This window comes from Rattus norvegicus, chromosome 12 (assembly GCF_021556685.1).
Source record: "Rattus norvegicus strain SHRSP/BbbUtx chromosome 12, alternate assembly SHRSP_T2T, whole genome shotgun sequence".
In the NCBI taxonomy this organism is placed as follows: Eukaryota; Metazoa; Chordata; class Mammalia; order Rodentia; family Muridae; genus Rattus; species Rattus norvegicus.
This window is the reverse complement of record NC_141545.1, coordinates 11,875,045-11,902,731: the sequence shown is the minus strand read 5'-3', so window position 1 is coordinate 11,902,731 and position 27,687 is coordinate 11,875,045. Positions and strand designations below refer to the sequence as shown.

Here is a 27,687-nt window from a genome sequence, read left to right as displayed (position 1 = left end):
AGTCACAGGAGAGAGGCAGCAGATTAGAGGAAGCCTACCCAGAAGCCTTCCTCCTAGTCCACCATATGTCCTTTGATAGATCTGCCACATGCTATACCTCTGCTGGGCCTGGCTCTCCCTGTTCTCTCAGCCCAGACGCTTGTTAGTTCTCCCTTAAGAAGTTACACAGAAGTCATTTATATATATATATATATATATATATATATATATATATATATATATATATATATTTTATGATCAGCCCCCAAGGGTGTGGTAGGTGTCATATATTGCTGTGTGTTTCCAGAGTGTCCCTCTCCTGTGCCTGTGCTGACGTATCCACTACATGGCGAGTTATGGACATTCTGTCTGACTGGACTAGGGAGTTTTTGGGCTCAGTACTGTGTATATGACTCACAGCCTGATACAAGGCCCATCAACCAATAGCACAGGATCATTTGAATGAAGAACCTTTTGAGCCTAGCGTTGTTCTAAGATCACAAGCCATCCATAAAGAAGCTGCTAATTAGACTGTTGGCTACCGATGACATTTTTTTTTTTTTGGTTCTTTTTTGGAGCTGGGGACCGAACCCAGGGCCTTGCGCTTCCTAGGTAAGCGCTCTACCACTGAGCCAAATCCCCAGCCCCTACTGATGACATTTTTAAAAAAGATTTATTCATTTATTATATATGAGTACACTGTAGCTGTCTTCAGATACACCAGAAGAGGGCATCAGATCTCTTTACAGATGGTTGTGAGCCACCATGTGGTTGCTGGGAATTGAACTCATGACCTCTGGAAGAGCAGTCGGGTGCTCTTAACCGCTGAGCCATCTCTTCAGCCCCTACTGATGGCATTTTAATTATTCTAAAAACCACTAGCCTGTCTAATCTTTGTTTTCTGTAAGGTCCTTGACAGGAGACAGCTTGTATTAACTTGGGCTTCTCACCCCGTCCTTCAACAAGGAGAGTTGGACGATCCCAGAAGCCAGCCACGGGGGTGACGACTCAGATCAAGAGAGGATATCATGGAAGTAGAGCCATGGCCCACTGTTCTTCATGTCACTGTCTTGGAGTAGCTGAGATTTATTTATTTATTTTTCCTGTGGAAAACTGTCCCCTCACAGTGGGTATTACGGGCAAGCCTCATCGTGTGTCTGTCAGTACCCCTGTAGGCAGGTTTGCTTTGAGAGTTTCTCCTACCGGAGAGTGAGGAAGGATTCCCCCAGGGAGTCTATTTATCCTCTGACCAGAATCACCGAAAGGCAGGCCTTTTCCAAACTTGAGTTAAGGAGCTGTGTGACGTGTCATTTATCATTGTCCTCTGTGGAGACGAGGAAGATGGGCAAGTTCATTACTTAAAGGATGTGCTCTTATCCTAACGGTCCAATTTCCCACACTCCTCCTGGAACGCAGTAATATTGTATCGTGATGAAATTTTCAATTAAAAATTTGTATTTTACTGGTTTTACTTCTGTGCAAATGTGTAACCCTATGTGTCAGCCTATGTGTGAGCGTGCCAGTGTCAGCAGAAGCCAGAGGCATTGGTGGATCATCAGTCACCCTGGAGTTTGAGCTACAGGCAGTCATAAGCCAATGGATGTGGGAGTAGGGACTGGAACTCGGCTCGTCTGGAGAGTAACACGTGGTCTTAATCACTGAGCCACCTCTCCAGCCTTTCAGGATAATTTCAGTGAAAACTGATCCACTAAGCCCTCAAAGTTGTTTGCCACCAAAGTAGGGCCTTCACTCAAGTTACTTGGCTACTAGACTTTTCCCTCCATTTATATCTTGTTCATATACGGTGGTGTCTAACATAGGGAAGGAATATTTCCTGGGAGAACGCTAGACAACTTTGGAAATGGGAAACGATCTAGAAACTTTAGAATTTCCCAAGAAGGCCCAAGGAGTTAAAGCAGTCAACCAAGAATTGGAAAAAAAAAATGTAGTGCTGGTCTTCATCAGTCCAGAGACTGGTATTAGTCAACAGGAGACACGCAGAAACTAATATATATGACTGCCAAAGTGCTAATGAGCAGGCCTGCCCTGAGAGTCTTTCTGTCTGTGGTTGGGAGAGAATGTCTGGTGAGTTCCTTTGTCCTATGACCACAGTCTCTGAAAGGTAATCCTAGCTGCCTTCCAGACCCTCATCGTCTAAACACAAGCCAGGGTTGCTCAATCGGTCTTATTCACATCTTGGGAGACGCAAGAGAGCTTGTGTTTCTGGTAAGGGTTCCTCTCCTTCTCCCTTGCAATTGTTTCCCTCTTCAGTGGGCTACAGTGTAACTGTAAGCTCCTCAGCGGAACTCTTGGTAGGTGGGCGGGACTCTGCCTATGCGGCTTTTCTACCTCACGCTATCCTGTATTCTTTTTTTTATTTTTTACCCTGTATTCGTAATTGATTCATTTTATCAGGTATCTTGAATAAATGTATACCCTCTCCCTTCCATCATAGCGAACACTCAAAATAACATTTATAAAAATTTAGCTTTACACCAACATCTATGAAGAGCAAAACTCCGGGCCAAAGCTATTAATCAAATTCCATTTAAAGAGAGGATATTAAGTAAATTAGTTGAGCTGATTAAAAACACCTTCATCAAAGTAGAACATCGGTGCCAACAATATTAAGAGTTGAATTATCGATTTTGCTTTTTATAAAAACAGAATATAGTCCATTAGCAGGGAAGAAAAAACGATCCTTCCTCCTTCACTTTGAGGACAGTAAGGGGAGTGAGTGACCTACTGCTGGGGTTGGGAAGGAAGTTCTGGGAAGAAGAGGACATGAAGGCAGGGGATGTCAGAGGGGCAGAAAAGAGCCTCTGAGGTCAGATGCCCAGAGGAGGGCGCGGTCCGGCTGGGCAGCAGGACCACCTACATCCGCGGCGGTTGCGAGCGTACACCGGGGCGCTCCCGATCCCGGCCGCCAGAGGGCGCAGCCCGAGCCGGCGCGGCGCCGGGAGGGAGGAGGGGAGCGCGAGAAGGGTCAGGCGCGCAGGGCGTCCGCGCAGCTCGGCTTCGGGAAGGGCGCGGAGCCTCGGTCGCCGGGATGCGGCCGCCCGCGCTGTTGGCGCTGTTCAGCTGCTCCGCGGGTAAGTAGCGAGCGGCCCGGGCGGGCGCGGGGAGGGAGTCCGGGGCTGCTGGCCACCCCCGCGCGGTTCCGGCTGCCGCCTGCCCCGTCCCGCCCCGTCCCGGACGCAGCGCCCTCTAGCGGCGCCACCCTCGGCCCGCGCCCTCGCCATCTCCGCCTCCTTCCGCCGGGGCACGCGGGCTTGTGGGGAGGGCGCGGCCGGGTCCAGAGCCAGCGCCGCGCAACTGCTAGAAACTTTGCAAGAGGCCGCGCCTTGCCCGCCCATGCGCGCCGCCCGCGCGCCCTGCGGTGCACAGCTCGCGACCCACTATGTGCACCCCGCCTTGTGGGTCCCCAGCGCCCCGCCGAATGCATGCCGCGCTCCGCGGTGTGCACTCGCACCCCACCGTATCTATCTTGCGCCCCACGGCGTGCTGCCACGGCCCGCCTTGTGCACTCTACGCCCCACTGTGTGTATCCCGTGTGCCCCGCCGTGTGCACTCCCTGCTTGTGCATACTCTGTGCCCTGCCGTACACCCCCTGCTCTCCACCGTGTGCCTCTGCGCCCCACAGCTGAGCACTCATGGGCCCCATAGTTGTGCACCCCGTCTCCCTAGATGTGCATACCCGCGCCTCACCTGGGCACACCCCTCGATTCGCCGTGTGCATTCCCGGTGCCCGGCCGTACGTATTCCGAGTCCCACCTTGTTCAACCCCTCCGGACCTTAAATACTGTCCCTCCCATCCCCTCACCGTGCATACCCAGTATCCCGCTGTGTGCACCCCGCTCAATACCTGTGCGTCCCCCGTGTCCCGCCCTGTGCACCCTGTTCCTCCTGTTGTGGACAACCTGCGCCCGACCATAGGCATCCCTTTTCCCACTCTTCCGTATGTACCCTGGATCTCCTGCTGTGCATGACCTGTGTCCCACTATGGCCCCTCCTCCCCCATTCCCCGAGTCAAGCGCTCACCGTTTTACCTTAACTACTCCCTGCGTCCCATCGTGTGTCCCTTGCGACCCTACCCAGCCTTACACAACCCTCATGCAGCCATTAACACATCCTGTGCCCCAGGCGCGCCCACCCCCCCCCTTCCCGTATCCCTTGCGTCATCCCCACCCTGTACCCTCAGCTCCTGCAATTTCCCAGAGACCTCCTATATCTTGGTACCACACCCTAGGAACCTCCAAACTTGACCTGCCTTCTTCCTAATGCAGTTGGGCAAGCGGGGGAAGCTCGGAGTTTTGGGGCCTCAGGGAAGATTCTCTGGGAAAAACAGCGATCTGGTTTTAGGCAGTCCAGTTGCCATTCCTTTTCTTTCCGTTTTCTGGAGGCTGTTTCCTTCCCCCGTTCCCCTAAGATGATGTGAGAAAAAGTTAAAAAGTCAGTGCGAATGACTTTTTATGATATTTGTTCAAGTTTGAAAGCGTGGGTAAAAGAAAATATGACTCTTTGTAGCTTGTCATAATACTTTTCCCTAACCCTGACTTGCTTGTGTTTCCTGCTTCTGAAAAGGCAGAATTTCGGAGCTTTAGAAATGGCAGAATGGTGCAGTTTAGGGAAAGACTTAGTTCACGAGAGCCTTGACAGCTCGTTTGTATTTGGATTTATGCTTTCCGAATAAGGACGTTTTGTTTTGCTTCTGTCTACCCCTGGCATTCCTTCCGGTGCTCACTAAGTGTGAGAAAATTGAGCGAGATTAGCTTGTAATTAATTGCTCACTCACATGATTAATTTGGCAACACTGTAATTTAAAATGTTAGGGCACCTTGGACCCAGAAGGTAGCAATTGATCACGAGGAATTTGGCCAGAGATCATGGGTTGAAGAAAGCACTGTGGAGCCCTGGAGAAAGGCAGGCAAAATGGCTGGCAAACTGGGTGACTGAGGTTGCTTCCTTTGCCTTATTGCCCGTAGGCTTTGGAACCAACCAGCTGGGGGTGGTGGTGGTGGTGGTGGTGGTGGTGGTGGCTGAAATTGGCCTTCTGTTTATAGAATTGCATTTAATAATAATATTTGTATATCACCAATGCAGCATATAGGCCTAAAGACACATTAGTATTTTCATATCTACTTTTTAATACCCTTAAGGGGATATTTGATTTGATGATAACCCATGGAAGGACATTCAGAATGAACTAAAATGCCAACGTTTTTAGAGATATCTCTGAGCCTCAGGAAGCCGGTAGAAGAGCACAATAAAGGAGACAAAATCCCTTAAAAGGTCTCCTTAAAGGGGAGATGGCTCAGGGGTTAAGAGCACCGGCTGCTCCTGCAGAGGACCTGGGTTCAGTTCCCAGCACCCACGTGGTGGCTCACAACCATCTGAACTCCAGTTCCAGGGGTTCTGATGTCCCCTTCTGACCTCTGTAGGTACCAGGCACGTGTGTGGTGCATATACACAACATGCAGGCAAATTATCCATACATGTATACTAAAAATAAAATGATCTTAAAAAAAAAAATCCAAGTCCCTTGGAGACACTTAGAGTCTTGTGCACTGGCTTCCCTGAGTTAGTACAAGAACGAGCCCGTTCTTTCTTTTGGACCTGGTGTTTATTGTTCTGTACTTTGACATGGGGAGAGGGACATTGACACGTCTAAAGATGTGGCCTCCACTTAGAATCCGTTTGAAAGTGACACGACTTACGAATCATTGAATTATCCTGAGAGCTTAGAAGAAGCTTTCATCCACCCCTGTAAGAGTGATCTGACTGGGTAGTTCCCTCCCCAACTACCACGTTCATTTTATCTTATTTTATTTTAGGAAAGTCAATATAGAAGTTTTATTTTAAACCCGTGTGCATGCAGACAGGAAGTCACGGCAGCTTCAGTTCTAGGGTCTGGAATGAGTCCCAGAGGGAGATTTACAGCCCCTGAGTTGCCATTCATGAGCTCTGTGGCCTTTAGTGGCTTTGAGCCTTCATTGTTTTATATAAAACTTGAGGCAGGGACTTGATAGACGCCTGGGAATTCTGCTGTCTCATACAGTTTTAACATAATGAATCTGCCAGAGAAGGGACCACTGTCTACCTTGTAGCTTTTGGGCCTTTGTCTAGCCAGGCTTGATTGGATTATATGGGGTTTAAAAGGATGGGTGGAGTCCAAGGTGATTCCCTCTCCAAAGGACTGACTGTGTGCCCTTCTCAGGGACGTAGCAACTTGGAAGAAAGCCATGCATGCCCAAGGTCTCTGGTGGACAAGGAATACCTGTTTCCTTTGCCTTCCTTTGGCTGCCTACATATATGCTTAAAAAGGGGGGATGAGTGGAGGGGTAACGCTGATGATGTCATGATGAGCTATTTCTCAATGGCTCTTGCCAATTGGGGTGGCCAATGGGATATCTACAAGGATTATGGGGGCTCTCGTTTAAAGTGTCTGGTGCAGCCAGGCTGTAGACCTTTGGGGCTTGTTTTATCCTTCTCGCCGAGTTGTGTGGGTCTGGTGGCTGGAACTCTGAAGGCCACATCGTGGCCATAAGATCACCAAGAAAGCAGGTAGAGAGAAGAAAACAGTCTGGGTACCAGATGGATGGGGAGTGCCACAGCAGCCCTGTCTGTCGCCTTCCAGCCTTGTATTGCAGGAGATTACATGCAGCCAAAACCAATCTTAATTGATACCTCCGTGGGAAAGATGACCCGAACCAACGGTAGAATAATAGCTATTAGCCTCTCTCTTCCACGTCCCTGTCTCTCTTCTCCGAGTGAGCCAACATTGTATTTCTTAGCACCTGCCAAATCCGGATGATTTCTTTTTCTTCTGAGCCAAGTCTTGCCTGGATTCTTTTCACTGCCGCAGGTTAGAAATTTTAGAACAGAAGAGTCAAACCCAGTTCTGCATTTTGTGCATGGGTTTTTTGTTTGTTTGTTTGTTTGTTTGTTTTTTGATTTTGCAATGTCTCCTTTCGTTTCTTTTTTTCGGAGCTGGGGACCAAACCCAGGGTCTTGCGCTTGCTAGGCAAGCGCTCTACCGCTGAGCTAAATCCCCAACCCCGAAATCTTTTTTTTTTAAAGCAAATCTTTTTTTTTAAATTTATTTATGTATCTTATATATGTACACTGTAGCTGTCTTCAGACACACCAGAAGAGGGCACCAGATCTCATTACAGATGGTTGTGAGCTACCATGTGGTTGCTGGGATTTGAACTCAGGACCTCTGGAAGAGCAGTTGGTGCTCTTAACCGCTGAACCATCTCTCCAGACCATAAAATCATTTTTGACGCTACTTTATAACTGACTTCGATGTTATTACGACTCATAATACTTACTTATGTAAATATCTAATGGTCTTAGGCAACCCCCAAGGGGGTCAGACCCACATTTTGAGAACTGCTGCCATAAAGTATCTTACAAGGCACAGGAGAACTCTGTCCCAATAATTAACGATTTAGTTATCTAGTGTGGTGGTTTGCATATACTTGGCTCAGGGAGTGGCACTCTTAGGAGGTGTAGCCTTGTTGAGTGGGTGTGGCCTTGTTGGGTGGGTGTGGCCTCATTGGAATGGCTGGGACCCTGTTGGAGTAGGTGTGTCACTGTGGGCGTGGGCTTTAAGACCCTCATCATAGCTTCCTGGAAGTCAGTCTTCCACTAGCAGCCTTCAGATGAAGATGTAGAATCCTCAGCTCCTCCTGCGCCATGCCTGCCTGGGTGCTGCTATGTTCCTGCCTTGATGATAATGGACTGAACTGAACCTCTGATCCTGTAAGTCAGCCCCAATTAAATGTTGTCCTTATAAGAGTTGCCTTGGTCATGGTGTCTCGTCACTGCAGTAAAACGCTAACACGCCTGGGCTCCGTATATTATAGTGTTGAGGTTTGGGAAACCTTTAGGTCAATGAAGGCTTCCTGTAGGGAATGGTAGTACTGTAAGCTCAGTCCTGAACGGAGGGAGAAACAGGATCATCGGAAGGGGAAGCAGCATGCAGTGGGGGAAAGTGGGCCTGGAGGGTTCAGTCAGAGAAAGGACAGCAGCCACTGGCAAGATCTTCAGGGCCAGGTGAGGAGGGCCCTGCATTGGGTCATGGACCCGTGGGTGGCCTTGCTGAAGAGCTGTGCATAGCTTGCCTTCCACCTTATAAGGCTTGTTTTGGCCGTCCCTACGGGACAGGGATTAGAGGGGTCATGTAGGTGTGGGGCACACTGAGCAGGGGACAGCTCTGTACACTCTTCCATGACCCGTAGATAGATATTGAAGATGCCATAATGGAACCCATTCCTTTGCGTGGTAATGAGAGATACTTTTAGACTCCATGATTGGCTGGGGCAGGATTGGGCTGAAGAGAGGACTGGGGTGAGAATGAGTCATCTGTTTCATTTCCTGTTTTATTTATTTTTTAACCTGGGGATCAAACCCCAGGGTCTTGGGACTGGTGAGATGGTTCAGTGGTTAGGGGCACTTGCTGCTCTTCCATTGGACCAGAGTAGGGTTCCCAGCACCCACATAAGGCAGTTCACAACTGCCTGTAACTCCAGCCACATGGAATCTGATGTGCTCTTCTGACACAGACACACACACACACACACAGACACACACACACACAGACACACACACACACACACAATCTTAACAAAAAGATGCTGGGCCCTTGTGCAGGCTAGGCATATACTCCGCGCTGAGTTATACCTATGCTCTCATTTCCCTCAGAAGTAGGCACTCAGAGGAGGGTCAGGATTAAAAGAAAAGAATTTTTTATTGTGGTTAAATATGTGAAATAGGAAATTTACTAAGTATAAACTGAGGTATACAGTCATATCTAGTAACTATAAGTATACAGGTATATTGAGTAAGTTGAGGGATTAAATAATTTGACTCTTAATCTTGAGGGGGTAGAGAGGTGAGGGCGCTCTGGTCAAGTCGAGTTTAGGGTACGTGTAAATTGTTCAGGCTCTGCATCAGGTGGACAGTTAGGAATCAGAAGCACATGCTCACTGAGGAAAATTTAGAGGTTATTTTTAAAAAATGTTTTATTCATTTACCTTTATTTTATGCATTGGTGTTTTGCCTTCATGTATGTCTATGCAACAGTGTCAGATCTCGGAGTTCCAGACAGTTGTGAGCTGGTACATGGGTTTTGGGATTTGAACCCTGGTCCCCTGGAAGAGCAGTCAGTGCCCTTAACCACTGAGCCATCTCTCCAGCCCCAGGGAGGCATTCTCAGTACTTTTTTTTTCTTTACTTTTTTTTAAGGAAGAAAGGCTTGACAAAATAATTCTTTTTTTTTCTTTTTTCTTTTTTTTTGGAGCTGGGGACCGAACCCAGGGCCTTGCGCTTGCTAGGCAAGCGCTCTACCACTGAGCTAAATCCCCAACCCCAAAATAATTCATTTTTAAAAGAGATTTATTTATTTATTCTATATAAATGCACTGTAGCTGTCTTCAGACACACCAGAAGAGGGCATCGGATCCCATCACAGATGGTTGTGAGCCACCATGTGGTTGCTGGGAATTGAACTCAGGACCTCTGGAACAGCAGTCAGTGCTCTTAACTTCTGAGCCATCTCTCCAGCCTAAAATAATTCATTTTTGCTTTACTCAAAATGTGTGCACAGTGACAACATGATGACATTTGGGGAAGAAAGCAGTCTCTGTAAATATGAAACTGTAGGTTTAGTATAAGTCTCATTAGCGAAGATTTGCACCTGTCAGATACGACAGCGCCGTCTTCTCCGAGAAGCGGGACTTATCTTCAGGTCCAGTGGAATAAGATAGCAAAAAGGTGATCTACTGCTGTTTGCTTTACTGCATGCTGTGAGGAGCTCAAGGCCTCTTCTACGTCAGTCTGAATTTATCTTCTGCAGATCCTTGAGGGTGGTTATGCACGGGTTTGTATATCAGTTGTGAAGGGAAGGATTCGAAAAAGGACAATGTCATTTTGGAACTAGCTCCACAGAGTTCCCCAAGTTCTGGGTGGCCCCTCTGATGTGTGTACACGACAGTCATCTCCTACACTTGTTAAAATGTAGATTCCGGGTGACTTAGTCTATGCCGCACTGCAGTGTGCACGTGGCCAGGTAGAAGAAAAGACATTTTATTTAGCTCACAGCTCTTGAAGCTGGACATTGATGGTAGATGGTATGCTGTAGCAGGAACACAGGCAGACATGGAAAGACAAAGTGTGTGCGGTCACCTGCTACGATAAAACTGTGATCTAGGGTTGGGGATTTAGCTCAGCAGTAGAGTGCTTGCCTAGCAAGTGCAAGGCCCTGGGTTTGGTCCTTAGCTCCGGAAAAAACAACAACAACAACAAAAAAACAACAACTTTGATCTAGTCCCTGGAGGCCTGGGATGCCCCTGAGGGAGAGAGTAATCATACTTTCTTAGCTGAGTGCCCATGACCTGATTATCTCTCACTAGGCCCCATCTGTCTCTAGCACTTCGGTATGGGCCGACTGTACAAACCAGCAGTTTGATGTCAACTTGATACAAGCTAGAGAGTTATTTAGGAAGAGTGAACCTCACTCGAGAGAGTACCTCCGGCCCATGGGCAAGCCTGTGGGGTTTTTTTTTGTTTTTTTGTTTTTTGGTTTTTTTTTTTTTTTTTTTTTTTTTTGGTTGATGGTGGATGTGGAAGGGCCCAGATCATTGTGGGTGGGGCCACCCCGGCAAATTATCCTAGGTGCTATAAAAAAGCAGGCTGAACAAGCCATGAGGAACAAGCCAACGAGCAGCATTCTTTAATGGCCTCTGCATCAGCTCCTGTCTCCAAGTTCCTGCTTTGAGTTCCGGTCTTGGCTTCCCTAGATGGTAGACCACAGCCTGGAGTCTGAAATAATCCCTTGTCTCCCCAACTTGCTTTTGATCTCGCTGTTTAATCAAAGCAACAGAGGGCTGGAGAGACGGCTCAGTGGTTAAGAGCACTGACTGACTGCTCTTCCAGAGGTCCTGAGTTCAATTCCCAGGACCACAGGGTGTCTCACAACCATCTGGGATCCGATGCCCTCTTCTGGTGTGTCTGACAGCTACAGTGTACTCGTATAAATAAAATAAATAAATCTTACAAAAAAAATCAAAGCAACAGAAACCTAGTTAGGACAACAACTAAACCTTTGGGGTCAACCTTCTCCAAACTTCCCTACCATGGTTCTAGCTCTGTCTCAGATGAGGTTTGAGGATGTGTATTTTAAATAAGGTGCTCAGGTTACCTTGTATGCACAGCCAAGTATGGGACCTCTTTCTGGCCTACCTTAGGCTTGGGTACCAAACTGTGACCATTACTGGGTAATTCTCATGAACACTCATAAAATGTAAAGATGTCTCGGAACTGCCTCGCCTTTAAGATGAGCTTTGTAATTGTTTCGTTTGCTTTAAGACAGCCTTGTCCTGGAACTTGATCTGTATGTAGCCCAGGCTGGCCTTGACCGCAGAGGTCTGCTTGTCTCTGAAATTAAGGGTGTGTGCCACCACTGCCTGGCCTGAGCTGTGTGTAGTTATTATAGAATAGAATCCCGGATCCCATCACTTAGGCGGGATTCTCTACTCAGGAAAGAACTTAGACCAAGAAGTCTTTCACTGTCTCCAGCACGGTGCCTTAGTTTGCTTTCTATTGCCACGATAAAACACCAAAAGCAACTTGTGGAGGAGAAGGTTGGCTTACAGCAGGTTACTCGAGGCAGGAAGCTGGCTCCAGGAGCCGATGCTGAGGCCATGAGGGGTGCTGTGTACAGACTTGGTGTCTGTGCCTTGCTCAGCCTGCTTTCCTATCCAATCCGGGACCTCCCTGCCCAGGGATGGCTCCGCCTACAGTGGGCGGAGCCCCCATCAATCACTGACCAAGTCAACACCCTGCTAGCTGATGTGATGAAGGCACCTTCCCAAGGAGGCTCCCTCTTCACAGGTGACTCCAGCTTTTGAGGAGGCGACAACAACCTAACCAGGGTATATAATTTGACAGATTTTCATGTCCTTCTGAAGGGACTCCATGATTTAAAGAAACAAAACCAAAACTAACCCAAACGAGAGCAGTGGGTTATTCTTGAGAATCCTTTTAGAAGCCCACACAAGGAAGTCTGTAAGCTGAGCGCACGTCTCAGATGTATTCAGCGTGGATTGAGTGGTGCTGACGGGGATATGCAAATTCGACTTTTTTCGTGCAATGGATCCGCTGCCCACCAGTGAGTGGTCCATTGTGTTTTTAAAAAAGGAAAATGTGACAGTTAGCATTCAGCAGTATGATTGCAATTTAGAGGAATTGTACAAAGAGCCAATTTCCTCCGTTTGGATATTTGCTTTGTGTTTTACTTCAGTGTGTTTCGGAAAGAGCTGTGAGCACGGACTTTCTGACTTCGTTTCTGATCCCAGAACATCCTCAGGAAGGCAGGTCTTGAGTCGCAACTCCAAACTGTTTGAGTTGACACATTCTCTCTCACCGTCCCCCATCTTGAGTGATTTCTTTAATCAAGATGTAAATCAGAGGAGCAAATTCTCTTTTCTTTGAACATGTATGTGGTTATTCCCATTTCGGTCCCATGAGCCGTTCCTGTAAATATATTTATCCTCCAGCCCACAGGGTCTCTGGGCCGGGCTGTCTTCTGCCTTGTATTATGCTATTTCTTATAGTCAAGCACTGCTAGGGCTCAGGTCTCCTCTCTGGTGACTCCTTTCTCTTGTCAACTTGAAGCACATGAGTCCTTTAATAAAGAATTTAAAGAAGTTTAAAAAAAATTCTGGAGAGGTGGCTCGGTGGTTAAGAGCACTTACTGCTCTTCCAGAGGATCTGAGTTCAAATCCCAGCACCCACGTCCAGATGTCCACAATCGCCTGTAACATCAGCTCAAGGGCTTCTGATGCCTTCTGCCCTCTTTGGGGACTCCTTGGGCAATGCATGCATGTGGTGTGTGCGCATGAGTATTGTGGTGTGTGTATGTGTGTGTGTGTGTGGTGCATTTGAGTATTGTGGTGTGTGAGGCCAAGGCTTCTGTTTCTTCAGTCTGACAGTCTATGGTACTGGCTTGCAAACCGCCCTCCCACCCCCAAACTCCAATCAGGACCAGATATATTCTTGCACAAATAGCTTCCTAGCTGGCATATGTGTGCCCATTTTTGTCCCCTAATAAGTCGTTTTGTACACTGGCTTGAGAAGTCTATCTAGGGAGAGCCCCATATTACATTCCTGCCCCCCTTCTTTAATTTAATTATTTATTATATATAAGTAACTGTCACTATCTTCAGACATACCAGAAGAGGGCATCAGATCCCATTACAGATGGTTGTGAGCCACCATGTGGTTGCTGGGATTTGAACTCAGGATCCCTGGAAGAGCAGTTACCCGCTGAACCGTCTCTCCAGCCCCATATTCCCGCCCTTACAGTCCTCAAAATGCTTTCATTCCCAAGGGGAAAATTGAGTTCTTCTTTTCTTTTCCTTTCCTTTCTTTTCTTTTCTTTCTTTCTTTTTTTTTTTCAGAGCTGGGACTGAACCCAGGGCCTTGCGCTTGCTAGGCAAGTGTTCTACCACTGAGCTAAATCCCCAACTCCGAAAACTGAGTTCTTAAGGAACCCCTTCATTATATCCATCTACCCCATAACTCCTGCCCTCCATGTATCCTCACCATAACTCTCAGCCACCAACTCACAGGTGTCCCTGCTCTACCAACCCTCTACCAGGTGGGCCCACCCCACCCATCCCCTCAGAGGTCTCTGCCTTAGCCACTCCCCTAAACCAAATGTCCCCATCCCAACAAGTTCCCTCCCTAGCTCACACTGTAAGTTCCTAACCTGGTTGTTCCCTGGTATAAGTGACTCCATCCCAGTGACCAGGTATCCCCAACATGGCTGCTTCCCCTACCGGTCACCCCCTCTCACAGTTGTCTCATCCCCATCCTCAGGAGTCCCTGCCCAGCCTCTCTCCTGCGCATCATAGCATCCCTTGGATGTCCAGTGCAGGGTGTGGAAAGTCTGTTGGCAGCTTCCTTAGTGTCTTACTGCAAGCCCCTGGGAATGGAATCCAGTGGTGCAGAGATCCAACTGCACGCTTCTTGCATGCTGACATACCGGCTCCTCTGGGGACCTGGGGCTTCCATCTTCTGCATGAGTCGTCACGGGCAGACAGAGTTACTCTTGTCTGCGGAACAGATGAAAGTCTAAGTGACTGATGTTGGCCAGGATTGCTGCCGGCAGCCGCAGCACTTCGCATACACCCCAAGGCCTTTCCCAAACGTCGCACTTGAAGAGCGGGTTGATCCTCAGTCACTCGTGGGCCGGAACTGTGTTGGCTCCATATGGACCCATAGGCCCTCATCCTTTGGTTTGGCAGAACTGGTTGGAGCTGCTTCTCAGTGTGTCAGCAGCTGCTGTGGGTGATGTGGGTGTCCAGGGAATGAGGAAGAGGAAGGGAAGAGGAAGAGGAAGAGGAAGAGATAGGTTCTGCTCCTCTGGCCTTCTGGGCTCAGACTGCTGAGCTGTGGGTATTGTATTCTCTCTCCTCAGCTGGAGTGGGTTACCTTTAAAGCATTAATTGGACAAACTGGCCTTGAGTTGTGGTCCTGGGTTAGAAGGCCCCCTCTTGAGACCTGCAGTGAAATTCAGAAGACTGGGGAGGAGCGGGAGGCCAGCCCCTGGAGGCCAGAGCTGCTAGGGGAAGGGAAATATTTGGTAAGTAGGTCATAGGAAAGAAAGAAAGAAAGCCCCAAGGCTTCCTTCCCACAGGACCGAAGAAGAAGAAGGAGGAGGAGGGGGGGGGGAAGGAGGAGGAGGGAGAAGAAGAAGAAGAAGAAGAAGAAGAAGAAGAAGAAGAAGAAGAAGAAGAAGAAGAAGAAGAAGAAGAAGGAGGAGGAGAAGAAGAAGAAGCAGCAGCAGCAGCAGCAGCAACAAACAAAACAAACAAATGAACAAAAAACCTAGCGTATTGGTGACAGTATCAGGTATCAGATTGTATGCCTTCCTCTTGGCGTTTGTGTAAAGCTCCTGACCACTGGACAGACAAATGGACAGTCTGAATTGTCCTGGTTAGCAGCAGACCCTCCGGTGTTGCCCCAGCTTTTTTGTGTTGTTTTGAAGACAGGGTCCATGTAGCCCAGGCAGACTTCGAACTCATCACCTTTCTGCCTCTGTCCCTTGAGTGCTGGAATTACAGCCTCATCTTGTTTACCCGAGCCTTTCTCTCTGTGCCACTCTGGGCCCTAAAGGCATAGGTGCCATCTCCTTAATCCCTGGGTCCTCCCGAGGTGGGGTGCTAGTGCAGAGAATGCGGGTTTTCAATTTTGTTCGGTTTCTCTGATGGATGTTTCTGGAAGACTCTGGGGATAAGAGTGTGTTCCCTGGCTGGAGGCAGGGTCTTTTGTTCACTCTCAAGTACCGGAGAAAACAGGGGTGAGCCAGCGCTCACATACTTCACTTAACTCCTTCAGTTTCTCCTAAGCCCACACAAGGGCTTCACCCAGCGATAAAACTGCGTCCCGAGTCACCTGTAAAAATCTCCATTTATCTTTCCGTTCTAGGTGTGCTCACACATCCGCTGGCTTGAATTATTTAAGGTTATCGTGAAAAGGGCCTGATTCCTATCGCCTGCCCTGACTTGCACTTTAAATGTAGTCTCAGTTCACCAGGATTCCTGTTGAAAATAGAAAATGCCTTTTAAGCAGCAGTTGGGCATGGAAGAGCATGGTTTACCTCGGAATATTTCTCCCACTGCACGTTAAGGTACTCAGGCCAGATTTTCCCCTGCCAAACCTAGAAATCACTGTGAAATGAAACTGGAAATGTAGACCCCCAGGTGGTCATTCCTGGGTGACCCTTTGGCTGGGAGGGTCTGAACTGGAGAGGGAAAAGCCCTCTTCCCCCTTCCTCCTTCCCTCCCTTCCTCCCTCCCTCCTTCTCTTCCTCCCTCCTTGATTCCCTCCCTTCCTCCCTCCCTCCCTCCCTCCCTCCCTCCCTCCCAAGTTGACAGCCCTTAATATTAAAATCGAAATGAAGTCAACTGTGAACGTGGAAAATAAGGGCCATATCCTGTAGACGCGAAGCCTTGCCGGCAACTTGGGGAACCCCGTGTGAACACAGCACATTCCACAATGCCATGCCAACCCCATCCTCCTGAGCTGAATTATTCAGTCTCTGTTTATATTTATATGTTACATATTCTGCTCGCTCCTCTGATTAGCATACCCCGAATCTGCAGTGCGTCAAAATACTGAAATTAAAAAGAAAAGACAAGAAAAAAAAAAACCCGCAAACAAAAACAAGTGCAGTGATCTGTCTCCTCCCACACGGGGAGAACGAAAGCCTTGATTCTATTAATATCGAGACCTAATTTACCGCAAAACTTAGACATTTAGGACTATCACGTTTTGGCTCTTGAGAAATCGGCTTTGCTTTGGTAATACAAAGTTAACATTTGTTAGAACTGCTGAAGGAAATGTTTTTGTTTTTTGTTTTTTTTATTTAACCGTATTTATCCCTTTTCTTCCATATATCTCTCATCATCGTTTAACAAGAAACCAGGGTTTTGGGGAGGAGGAATTTTGGAAATGACTCGCCATTTTATGATTTGATGTCCTGCGTGCCCATTTTACAATAAAAGCAATATTTATCTTTTATTATAAGAATACATCTGGGGCCTTCATGGTTTTGTTTGTTCTGTTTAGATTATAGAACTCTCACTGCAGGAGAGGGATGGAGAGCGATGGGCACACTCATAGCATTGCTTTAAGCATTGTGTTTTAAAGTTCTTTTAAAAAAAATCCTGGATCTGTGTATTTTGGGATGGGAGAGAAGCCAGCGAATATGGGGCCTTGATCTCATCAGGGGAAATCTGGGAGAATCCTTTGCTTTATTGGCAATCTATCCCGTGCTGTGTGGTTCTTCTATCAAGAGTGACATTGAGAAATATTAGCTGCTTCTTTTCGGAGGGGCTCTGCATTGGTGCCTCCAGAACCATAGGGAAAACAAGCCTTCCTCAGTGCACTCTCCTCTCAAGCTGCTGACACAGCCCCACCAGTCAGTCATAGCCCCCCGGCTTTGCAAACAAGTCAGGTGAAAGAAAACTCCAGTTATTAGGCCATCGATGCCACCGGACCTGCTAAACTGAGAAAGTTACTTCATTTGATGAAAGGGGAAATTATAACTCAGAGACCTTTGGTTATCTAGATTTTAAATAAGAACTGATTGGGGTGGACGGGAGGTTTTTCTTTTCTTTCCATTTTTCTTCTAGTACTGGGGATTGGGCCTAGTTGTCTATGTTAGGCGATCCCTCTGCCACTGAGCTATGTCCTCACCAAGATGGCTCACAGTGCTTACCACGCAGCTGAAAACCCAGGAGGCAGAAATTCACCAGAGAAAACGGGCTCATTCAAATCCCGTTCTAAAGAAGCCAGAGGCAACTCTCAACCTCAGATATCTCTAAGTGTTCTGGGGCCAGAAGGGTTTTGAGGGATTAAAAGGGGGGATTGCGACTAGACAATAGGCAAGAGAGCCCACATGCTGGCCGGGGTCTTGTGTCTTCTCTCCCCTGGCTAGTAGAACTTTACCGTGGACTGTTTTCTGCAGTTGAGCAGCCAGAACTTGAGGAATGGCTTCCCCTCCTTCCACAAAAGGATTAGGGGAGGGAAGGTAAAAGGAGAAGAGGCACCTCTTCATATATGTATGCATGTATGTATGTATGCATGTATGTGTGTATTCATGTGCATGCAGTTCCCACGGAGGCCAGAAGAGGGAGTTGGATCCCCATGGAGCTCAAGTTACAGATGGTTGTGAGCTGCCAAGTGGGTGTTGGGAACAGAACCTTGCAAGAGCAGCAAGTGTTCTTAACTGCTGAGCCACCTCTCCATTTTGTTTTACCCCCTACTCTGTCTGTCTCTGTCTGTCTGTGTCTGTGTCTGTGTCTGTCTGTCTCTGTGTGTGTGTGCGCGCGCGCGCGCGCGTGTATGTGTCTGTTTCTGTCTCTGTCTCTCTGTCTGTCTCTCTCTCTCTCTGTGTGTCTGTCTCTGTCTGTCTCTCTGTCTCCCTGTGTGTATGTGTGTGTGTGTGTGTGTGTGTGTGTGTGTGTGTGTGTAGCCCTGGCTGGCCTAGAACTCACTGTATATTCACATTGATCTCAAACTCACAAAGATCTGTTCTTCCTGAGTGCTAAGCTTCAAGGTGTAAGCCACCATACTCCCAGCAAGGGGCAGTTTTAAATAAACCGCCCCCCCATGACAGTTTTATAGTCTGAGTTTCAGCACGTGTATTTGTCAGAGGCCCGTGGTGCCCAGCAAGTGAGTTAACATGTGACCGCACATGCTGTTGGTTGGCTCTTCACTGGTATCAGTGATTAAACCCATGTTTAGTCCTTGTTCATGTGAAGCTCATGTCCACTGCGCTGTCATGCCAGCATCAACATCTACTGAATAAATTTTAATCATGTGTATGGGTGTGTCCGTGTGTGGGTTTGTGCATATGTGAGGGCAGGCGCAAGTGGGGACCAGAAGAGGGTGTCAGATCCCTCAAAACTGGAGGTACAGCGGTTGTGAGCCACCCACGTGGTGCTGAGAATCGTGTCCTCCTCAGGAACAGTGCCTGCTCTTAGCTGCCGAGTCGCACCTCTGGCCTCCTTGAATGTTTAGTGTTTGCAAGTTTCTTGGGAGCAGAGGAAATAGAACAGCCCTAAAGTCTCAAGTACCCAGAAACAAGATTTAAATGATGTTTGGGTTAAATCTCTGCTTTATTCTTAGAACTTGGTTAATGATTTGGGACTTGACATATGTGTGTGTGCGCGCACGTGCATGTGTGTGCGTGTATACATGTGTTTTTGTATGTGTGTGCATGTTTATGTGTGTGTATGTTTATCTGTGTGTGTGTATGTGTGTGCGTGTGCGTGCGTGTGTGTGCGTGTGTGTGTGCGCACGCGCGCGCGCGTGTGTGTGTGTCTGGTGGCTTGACTGAAATGTCCCCTATAGTCTCGGGCATCTGAGTACTTGGTCCCTGTTGATGATGCTGTTGGAGAGGCTCAGGAGGTGTGGCCTTGTTGGAGGAAGTGCATTGTCACTAGAGGTGGGCTTTAAGAGTCTCTAAAGCTCTCACCTTTTGAGTTCGCTCTCTGCCTGTGCTGCGGTTGAAGACCGGAGTCCTCAGCTCTCTTGCTCCAGCCACACTGTGTACCGTTCTCCACCACGGTGGACGTAAGCTTCCAATACACCCTTCTGTTAGTTGCTTTGGCCATGGTGTTTTCTCAGAGCCATGGAAAAGTCACCAGTACCACGTGCCCTTATGTGAGCATGCGCAGAGCCATGCATGCGTGTAAAGGGAAGGAACATAGATTATATCTTGATGAAAATAATTCGGGAGTGGGCATTGAGCTCTCTTCTAGTGGATTAGATAGGTGATGTGGCCTTTCGGTGAAGAGAGAAGAATGACAACAATGAAGACATTCATTCATTCATTCATTCATTCATTCATTCATTCAATATTTGAGCTCCTCCTGTGTGCTATTTGTATCTTGGTTAGTCAATAAAATTACCCTCCTGCCAGCGTGGAGCTTGTAATAAGAGCCTATCAGTAATGGTCCCCAGATACGTCTTTTGAGTCGGTGCTGAGTTCTCTAATGAACAGTAGAGGTGAGCTGGGGAGGACTGAGGCAGGCGCGGAGGCCGGTGTACTGTCAAGGAAGTCCCAGAGTCACAGGCGCCACTGCCTGCTCTCATCTGAACGCCAAGGTCCATTTGGCTCCTGTTTCAGTTTCAGCCCTGCCTTTAGAAGTGCCATTCTGGAGATGGAAACGATGAAACCGTGTTCGTCATTTACGTTTTAGCGTGACCACGTCTTAGATTCCTTCTCATGGGCCAGTGGCGGGGGCGTTTAGCGGGAGGGATTAGACGGAAGGGTCCGATGGTGGGGTTGTCTCGTGCTTGCCTGGCGGCATTCCCCAATGACCCTCGTGCCTGCCTCGTGCCAGCACGGTGCCCACCTCCTCTGGGAATGCTGCCTGCAGGACCTGACCTCCCGGCGATGCTCCCCTTTCATCCTTAGGAGAACTCATTACACAGCTTCCTGACTTTTCGGCTTAGCGTTTCGCTTCATATTTCCAGTGCTGTCTTATGTTGTTGTTGTTATTATTTTTAATGCTCAGCCTAAGTGCGCCTCTAAGGAAGTCTTTGGCTATTTATGACTCAAATCGAAAACATTCAATCACTCTGAATGGAGGGTGATTTTAATTCCCTCAGTCTCCTGCCCTGGAATTTAGTGGATTCTGCATATCCTCCGAGCATGCTTGTAAACAGCATCTGCAATTCTAACCCCACAGCCCCAAACAAGAAGTGCACCCCAATGTTATTTCTGTTGCCTGTCAGGCTTTGGCAGGGACAATGGAAGGGAGCGCCTTGCGCCACCAGCTCCTCCTTCCTCAGGAGTTTTGGTATGTGAATCAAAAACTTGAAGAAATGTTCTTCCTACAGTTTTTGATTGTTTTTAAAGATTTTAATTGCTCTACTGAAGTTTTCTTTGTGTGTGTGTGTGTGTGTGTGTGTGTGTGTGTGTTCTGCTTTGTAGCTGGAGCTCATTGACTTTACAGTGATGAATTATTTTGGGTCTAAGATTAAGAAAACCTCTAATACGTGTTTGTAGCAATGCAGCTGTTTAAAAATGAGCAAAACATATCTCGTTAAAATATTCCGTTCCGGGGCTGGGGATTTAGCTCAGTGGTAGAGTGCTTACCTAGGAAGCGCAAGGCCCTGGGTTCGGTCCCCAGCTCCGGAAAAAAAAAGAACCCAAAAAAAAAAATATTCTGTTCAGGGGTTGGGGATTTAGCTCAGTGGTAGAGCGCTTGCCTAGCAAGCACAAGGCCCTGGGTTTGATCCTCAGCTCTGGAAAAAAAACAAAACAAAACAACAACAACAAAAAATATTCCGTTCCCCCCCTTATCATAAGCAGAATTGTCAAATGTGAGAATGAATCCAGATTGCTAATTCTAATGTAAATATGCTTTTCTCTTTTCTCTCCTAGCTTTTGCTTTGGTGTCTGAAGAGATAAAAGAAAAGGTCACGCCTTCTCAGGTACTAAATGTAATGATCTAGTCTAATCGTTCCCCAACGGCATTCCTTTAGATTGAATGGGAAATGTAAATCTTTTATCCTTAACAGTTAATGTTTTTCTTTTACTATTATATAAGCTGAGATATTGTTCGGTATCTCCCTGTGTGTGTGTGTATACTTGTGTCATTGCTGTGAATGTAGAGGTCAGAGGTCAACTTTGGAGTTGTTTCTTAGGCTAAACCCATCTGTGTCTCTCTCTCTCTCTCTCTCTCTCTCTCTCTGTGTGTGTGTGTGTGTGTGTGTGTGTGTGTGTGTATGTGTGGTGTATCTATGTAGTGTACATGTGGGAGCATGTATGTGGTAGTTTGAATATGCTTGGCCCATGGGAAGTAGCACTCTTAGGAGATGTGGCCTTGGAGTAGGTATGTCACTGTGGGCATGGGCTTTAAGACCCTCATCCTTGCTGTCTAGAAGCTAGTCTTCTCCTATTGGCCTTCAGATAAAGATGTAGAACTCCCATCTCCTCCTGCCACATGCCTGCCTGGATGCTGCCAGGCCCCTATCTTGATAATAATGGGCTGAACCTCTGAACCTGTAAGCCAGCCCCAATTAAATGTTGTCCTTAGAAGAGTTGCCTTGGTCATGGTGTCTGTTCACAGTAGTAAAACCCTAATCAATACAATGTACATGTGTGCACTTGAGTGTATGCCTCATATATACTTATATGGAGGCCAGCAGAGGATGTCAGGTGTCCTGCTCCATCATTCTCTGCCCCATTCCCTTAAGACAGAGTCTCTCATTGAACCTCGGGTGGGCTGGAGTCCAGTCAGCCCCAGCAACCCTCCTGTCTGTACCTTGTCAGCTCTGAGATTACAGGTGCACATACCCACACCTGGCTTTTTACATAGGGGCTGGGGATTTGAACTCAGATCCTCATGCTTGTGCAGCAAGCACTCTTACTCACTGAGCCATCTCCTCCAGCCCTACCTTGCATTTGGTAGAGGATCCTTCAGTGGCCTGGGTCTTGCTGGTTAGGCTAGGCTGTTGTCTGTCTCTGCCTTCTCAATTCCAGGACTGCAGCATGTGCCACCGTGCCTAACTGTTTAGCGTAGGTCCTCATTCTTATGTGGTAAGCATTTTACCAACTGACCTAGCTCTGTGGTCATTGATAGAGATTTTGGAGCCCTAATAGCAATTGTGAACACATTTGATTGTTTCCACTGTGTATGGGCACGTGTGTGCATGTGTGTGCATGTGTGTGTGTTCCTCCATTACTCCCCACTGTATATATTGAGACAGGGTCTCTCGAGGGACTTGGGCTCATCTTTTCAGCTAGTCTGGCTACTCAGCTTGTTCTTGAGAATGTCTTAGCTTTGTCTTCCCTCGAGACACAGCTTTAGCGGGCCATGGGGACCCGTGCACTAGTCTTCATGCATATACATGCTTCACCCACAGAGCCATGTCTGGCCCAGCTTTGCTTTGAAAGCTGTGATTTAATAGTTCAGACTGACTGACTGACTCATTTCAGTCATGGTAGGAGAGAAGGTTTTGATAAAGAGATGCATCACTGAGGAGCTCTGCTTGTGTAGATGTTCTCGGGTCTCAGGGCATCCTGCTCTCTGCTTCATCTCCCAGTCTGTGAAAGGATTCTTGTCACGGGGCTGGAAAGAGTCCAAAACCTGATTACTGTCGCTCTGAAGGCGGAGCCTTGTGGGGAGGCATCCTGAGGACCAGATGAGGGACTCCACAGTGCCTAAGCTACTGGATTCCTTAGAACCTGAAGCCAGGCCTGGGAGTATATGCATATATGTATATGTGCATATATTTATGTATATATGTATGTGTGCACATATATATGTGTATATGTATGTGCACATATGTATGTATATATGTATGTGTGCATATTTATTATGTGCATATTTATTACGTGCATATATTATATATGCATAATATATACATACTTACATAAACTTGATCAGCCTAACAGATGTGTAAGAGAACAATATTTAAAAAGTACCACTCAGGTCCTCCAACAACTGGAGCAGAGGAGGCTCTCCCTAACTCTTTAGCCTGACTGTGGTATCTGTTCCCCAACAGGGCTGCCTTGTCTGGCCTCAGTGGGAGAGGATGTGCCTACTCTGGCAGAGAATTGATGTGCCAGCATGGGGGAATACCCAGGGGGGGCCCCACTTGCTCATAGAAGAAGAGGGGGAGGGGCCTTTGTGAGGGGAGGACCAGGAGGGAAGACAGTGTTTGGGATGTAAATAAATATATAAAAGATTTAAAAAGTGCTACTCATTTTTGTTATGTTAATTAAGGCTCCAATGGAGCCAACTTTTTACTCCACAATTAGTGTAAAAGTATTTTGAATAGAAGATTTCTTTTCTCAAAAGAGCATTATCTGACTGTGCTATGGGATCCCTCCAAAGAGAAAATAATGCTAATAATTTCTTATGATGTTAAGACTCTTTAGGACTAATAAAAGCATTTGGATACACTTTATTTAATTTGATCTTCTCAATGACACTTTTATTGCTAAGCAAAAAAAAAAAAAAAAAAAAAAAAAAGATATTCCCAGTTAAACAGAGGGGATTTAGCCTGAAAGCAATTATGTGATTTTACCAAGGATACGGGATCATTAAAAGTTCAAGTTCAAATGTTCTGAGTCCTGTATTTTCAGCCTGGACTCCATTTTAATTACAATGTGTGCATTTGACCGGAGTGAGGCTCGCTCATAGAGAGTTTAAAGTGTTACAGAAGGGCTATCAGCAGCTAATTAAAATTGTGTTTAATGAATTTAGAAATTATTCATACTTAAAAACGATTTTTTAATTTTATTTTTTTTACGCCTGTGCTTTCGTCACACGTGTGCATGTGCTTGTCGAGTCCCGTAGAGGGCGCCAGATCCCGTGGTGTGAGCTGTCATGTGGGTGCTGGGAACTGAAGTGGGGTCCTCCACAAGACCTCTTAACCACTGGTGTCGCCTATCATCATCTTTATCTGAAGAGCTTCCAAACTAAGCATTGCATTTGGAATTGTAACTGTTCGAATCTCGGGCTGAAGAAAATGAAACCCAGGTAGAAATGTGGACTTGGCCATGTCTTGTGGTGTGGGATTGGTAGCCGTGTGTGGGAGAGATGCACTGATAACGGCTCTCTTGTCTGACAGCGACCGATAAGCAATCTTGACAGGGAGCCCGTTTTTTTGATTCATATTGATAGCCCGTGGAAGAAACTCGCGGCATCAGAGATCGTAAAACAAACCCTGCGCCGTTCTCCTCGGGAAAAACTAAGCCTTTTCGTGAGGGGAGCGGAAGACAGGATTTTAAATTTTCTGTCAGCAACTTCATTTAGCCCAATTTTCTTTCTCAAAGGGGAATTTACTCACGACTATTTTGGTTCTGTTCAAATCACCCAACTCAACCACTCCTCGGCTATTTTATTTTTGCCGTCCACAAATTGAGACGTTTGAAGAAGCTAATCATTTCTCAACCATGTGTCAGCCACCGGGCCACGAGGCTTAGTACCAGATAGGAAGAGATGTGATCCACGTTGGTTTTCTTTGATGCTACAGAGCCCTGGAGAGGGAAGCACAGCAGGGGTCCAGGGCTGCTGGAATTATGTGGACCGCCTGGGTTTGGAGGGGTTTCATCTTTCCCACTGTTTGCCGGTGACCCTGGTTGCACACAGATGCTGTGTTGAACCGACCGTGTTTCTGAAGACCTCCAGGCTGGTGATCTGAGGAAGAGCAGAGCTAGGAAGACCTAGGCCTTTAATCCTGGTTTTGTGGCCAGTGACCCGTGCGTGAGCCCTGGGGAATCCCTTTGTGTTTTTCTGAGATAAAGGAAATGGGGTGAGCATTAGCTGCAGTCATATCTGGCTCTGTTTCTTCATCTAAACGTTGTTTTCCCAGGAACCACACAGCACAGCTGGTTCTGTGGCTCATTAAGAAGGAATGGGCCCTGGGGCTGGGGATTTAGCTCAGTGGTAGAGCGCTTGCCTAGGAAGCGCAAGGCCCTGGGTTCGGTCCCCAGCTCCGAAAAAAAGAACCAAAAAAAAAAAAAAAAAAAAAAAGAAGGAATGGGCCCTTCAAGCAGGAACAGGAAGCAGTTATGGTGGGAGCCCGCGGTGGTGTCCCGCACGCTTGGGATGCTACCTGGGCTTGGCACCACGCCATCTGAGGGGTTGAGCTTCCAAGTCTCAGGAGATTTCTTCCAAAGTCAGGTTGTTTCACCAGGACTCCATGAGCTATTGTTTGTTTGGTCCTGGGGTTTAACAGATCAGCATCCATTGTGGAATCTTCGCAACTCAGCGGCCTTGGTGCTCTCGAGGCAAGGATAGTTTCATAAAATGCAACCCGTCAGTCACATCCCTGCCTTCGGCTGTGCCTCTGCCTTGTCTCCTGGTCCCTTTTTTTTTTCTTTTTTCTTTTTTTGGAGCTGGGGACCGAACCCAGGGCCTTGCGCTTGCTAGGCAAGCGCTCTACCACTGAGCTAAATCCCCAACCCTAGAGGAGACCTTTTAATCCTGAGGCGAGTCCTGCCTGCCTTTGCACTGTGTCTGGCATCCTTGAGATACTTTAGAGCTGACAAGGTCTTTAGAACTAAGTTTCCCCCAGATGCAGTTTTATGCAGGAGGAGGAATAAGCTTCTAGAGCAAACAGTGCCTAAGGTCATGCACTAAGGACACAGCCCGGCCTGGAGAGATGGCTCGGGGGTTAAGATCACTGCCTCCTTTTGCAGAGAACCTGGCTTTGGTTCCCAGCACCATCATTGGCAGCTCACAACCATCCGTAATTACAGTTGTAGGGAATCTGGCACCCTCTTCTGGCCACAGTGGGTACTGCACACATGGTGCACATCCACATGCGTAGGCCAACTCCCACACACTTACAATAAAAATAAAGCCATGTTAAAGGCACAGCCTTGTCACAGAACTTCTGGAGCAATGCACATGCTCCCGCTGCCCCCTTCTGTTCCAGCCTCCTTACTTTAGGAGCCCTGGTACCACATGTTAATTCAGATTATTAATTGTGTTGAGTGTGTTGCTGGTTCGGTTAAATGATGGAGTTCATCCTTGTCTCTTTCATTTGAAATACAGGATTTGAGGCAAAGTAGTCTACCAAGGAGTCATGACATAGGTAAGTAGTGGACTTTTCCTATTTTTCCATGAAAAGAATACAACTGTAAGCTGTATTCTAGCGAGGTGGATTTTCCTTTTTGGTTATACGTATGAGGCATGTTTTGGGCTAGCCTGAAGTTTGCCAACAAGTAGACCTTGGGTGAACAGTCTCATATGACTTTTGATCCTTGCGAAGTATTTTCTGGCCCGCCCCTTTATTGCTCGTTCCTGGAGGAGAAACGCTGCCTGTCATTTTGAGTCACGGACATGTTTGCTGACGGCCAACTGTAGCGAGTTTAGAGAATGGCAGCGAAGGCATGCAGGAAAGAGGGGACTCTCACCTCTCACAGCTCTGTCACCGGGCAGCAGAGTCAGGTGGCTGCATGGCTTGTCAGAGAAGGCTGTGGAGGTCAGCGCTGGGCCCTGGACTCAGCCAGAGCCTGGCTCACAAAGGGAGCTCTCAGGTTAGAGGTAGAAAACTTTTCTTATGTAAAGAATAGCGGGCCATAAGGTTCTTTTCCAGAGTGGGTAATCTGTCGTTCATTATCCCCCATTCTCTTCTTTATCCGCCCCATGCCCCATGTCCCAGATAGCTCCCCCATATGCTTCTGTCCCCAGGACAGGTTCCCCTCCTCTGGAAAAGCATTGGCACCTCAGGTTCCACTTGGCCCCTGATTGATGCCTTTTCCAGTTTGGAGCCAGTTAGTTCATAGTCCCGGCCTCTTAGCATGCGTATAACTCCTTCATGATCTGAGTTGGCTGAGCCTGCCCACTCTCTAACTACATCACCTGGGCACCGGAAACCTTTTTAGAGAATGTTTCCGGACTCCTGTGGGCATGGGGATGCTGCCGACATAGGGCCGAGTGTGGGCTTTATAGTAGCCCCCCCCAACCCTCCCACCCTTGCATGCTTCTTCCTCTGCTGCTGTCCTCTGTGTACAGCTGTGCAGGAAGCTGTGGCCCTTCTGAAGGAGTGCAGCAGGTCCCTCTGTGAGCTGGCCCCGTGTTTTCTGTGCTCCCATAACACCCGTGAGCGACTCTGGCTCTCCACCCAGTTCTGTGGCCCCCGGCAGGCCTTGGCTCTGCACCGGGGCTCCGATTATTCTGTGTGGCTCCCGTGCTCCGACTCTGCGAGCAGGTTACTCAAGATGCAGACCGAGTGCACAGCAGGCAAAATTGTAGTCCACGGGAAAGAAAGGGCCAGTGTGATCTCAGCTATGTGAAAAAGTCAAGGATGAACACGACTCACACGACGGAGAAGCCTGAAAGCGGAAGAATTTGCTTTTGTTTTTTTCTAGAACAGTCTTTTTCCCTGCGCGGAGGATCTGCTGTCTGGGGAGGAAGAACAATGGCAGCTTTGCTGAGCTGGCAGAGGTAGCAGGGCTGCTCACGGTGGGGTGGTGAGCCTAGGATTAGCCTTCTGACAGGTGGATTGCTCTAGTGCAGAATCTACGAGGAAATAATCTGGATTTAGGAGATGCTGTAAGGACTAATGCAAAGAATGTCTGGGTACCCACCATTCCAAGTTAAGCAGCAAAATGTTACTCGGAGAACTGAAAGCTTTTATGCCTTATCCCCAGTTCTGTTT

At 47.6% G+C, this 27,687-nt stretch overlaps 1 protein-coding gene and 1 non-coding gene across 3 annotated transcripts in view; both read left to right on the top strand.

Annotated features, from left to right (window-relative positions):
• Positions 1-2,921: 2,921 nt before the first annotated feature.
• Positions 2,922-27,687, top strand: part of B3glct (beta 3-glucosyltransferase) — an 83,601-nt gene continuing 58,835 nt past the window's right edge. Inside the window, exons 1-3 of one of the 2 annotated variants that reach the window (XR_015634139.1) lie at positions 2,922-3,071; positions 20,951-21,000; positions 26,079-26,118. Coding sequence is in view for 1 of the 2 variants with exons in the window: in NM_001398955.1 (NP_001385884.1) it covers positions 3,029-3,071; positions 20,951-21,000; positions 26,079-26,118 (133 nt within the window). In the remaining variant the exon portion in view is untranslated. 2 annotated transcript variants of the gene reach the window in all.
• On the top strand, positions 6,149-6,291 carry LOC120096107 (small nucleolar RNA SNORA67). The gene has a single exon (XR_015635002.1). It is a non-coding gene; the product is annotated as a small nucleolar RNA SNORA67 (small nucleolar RNA).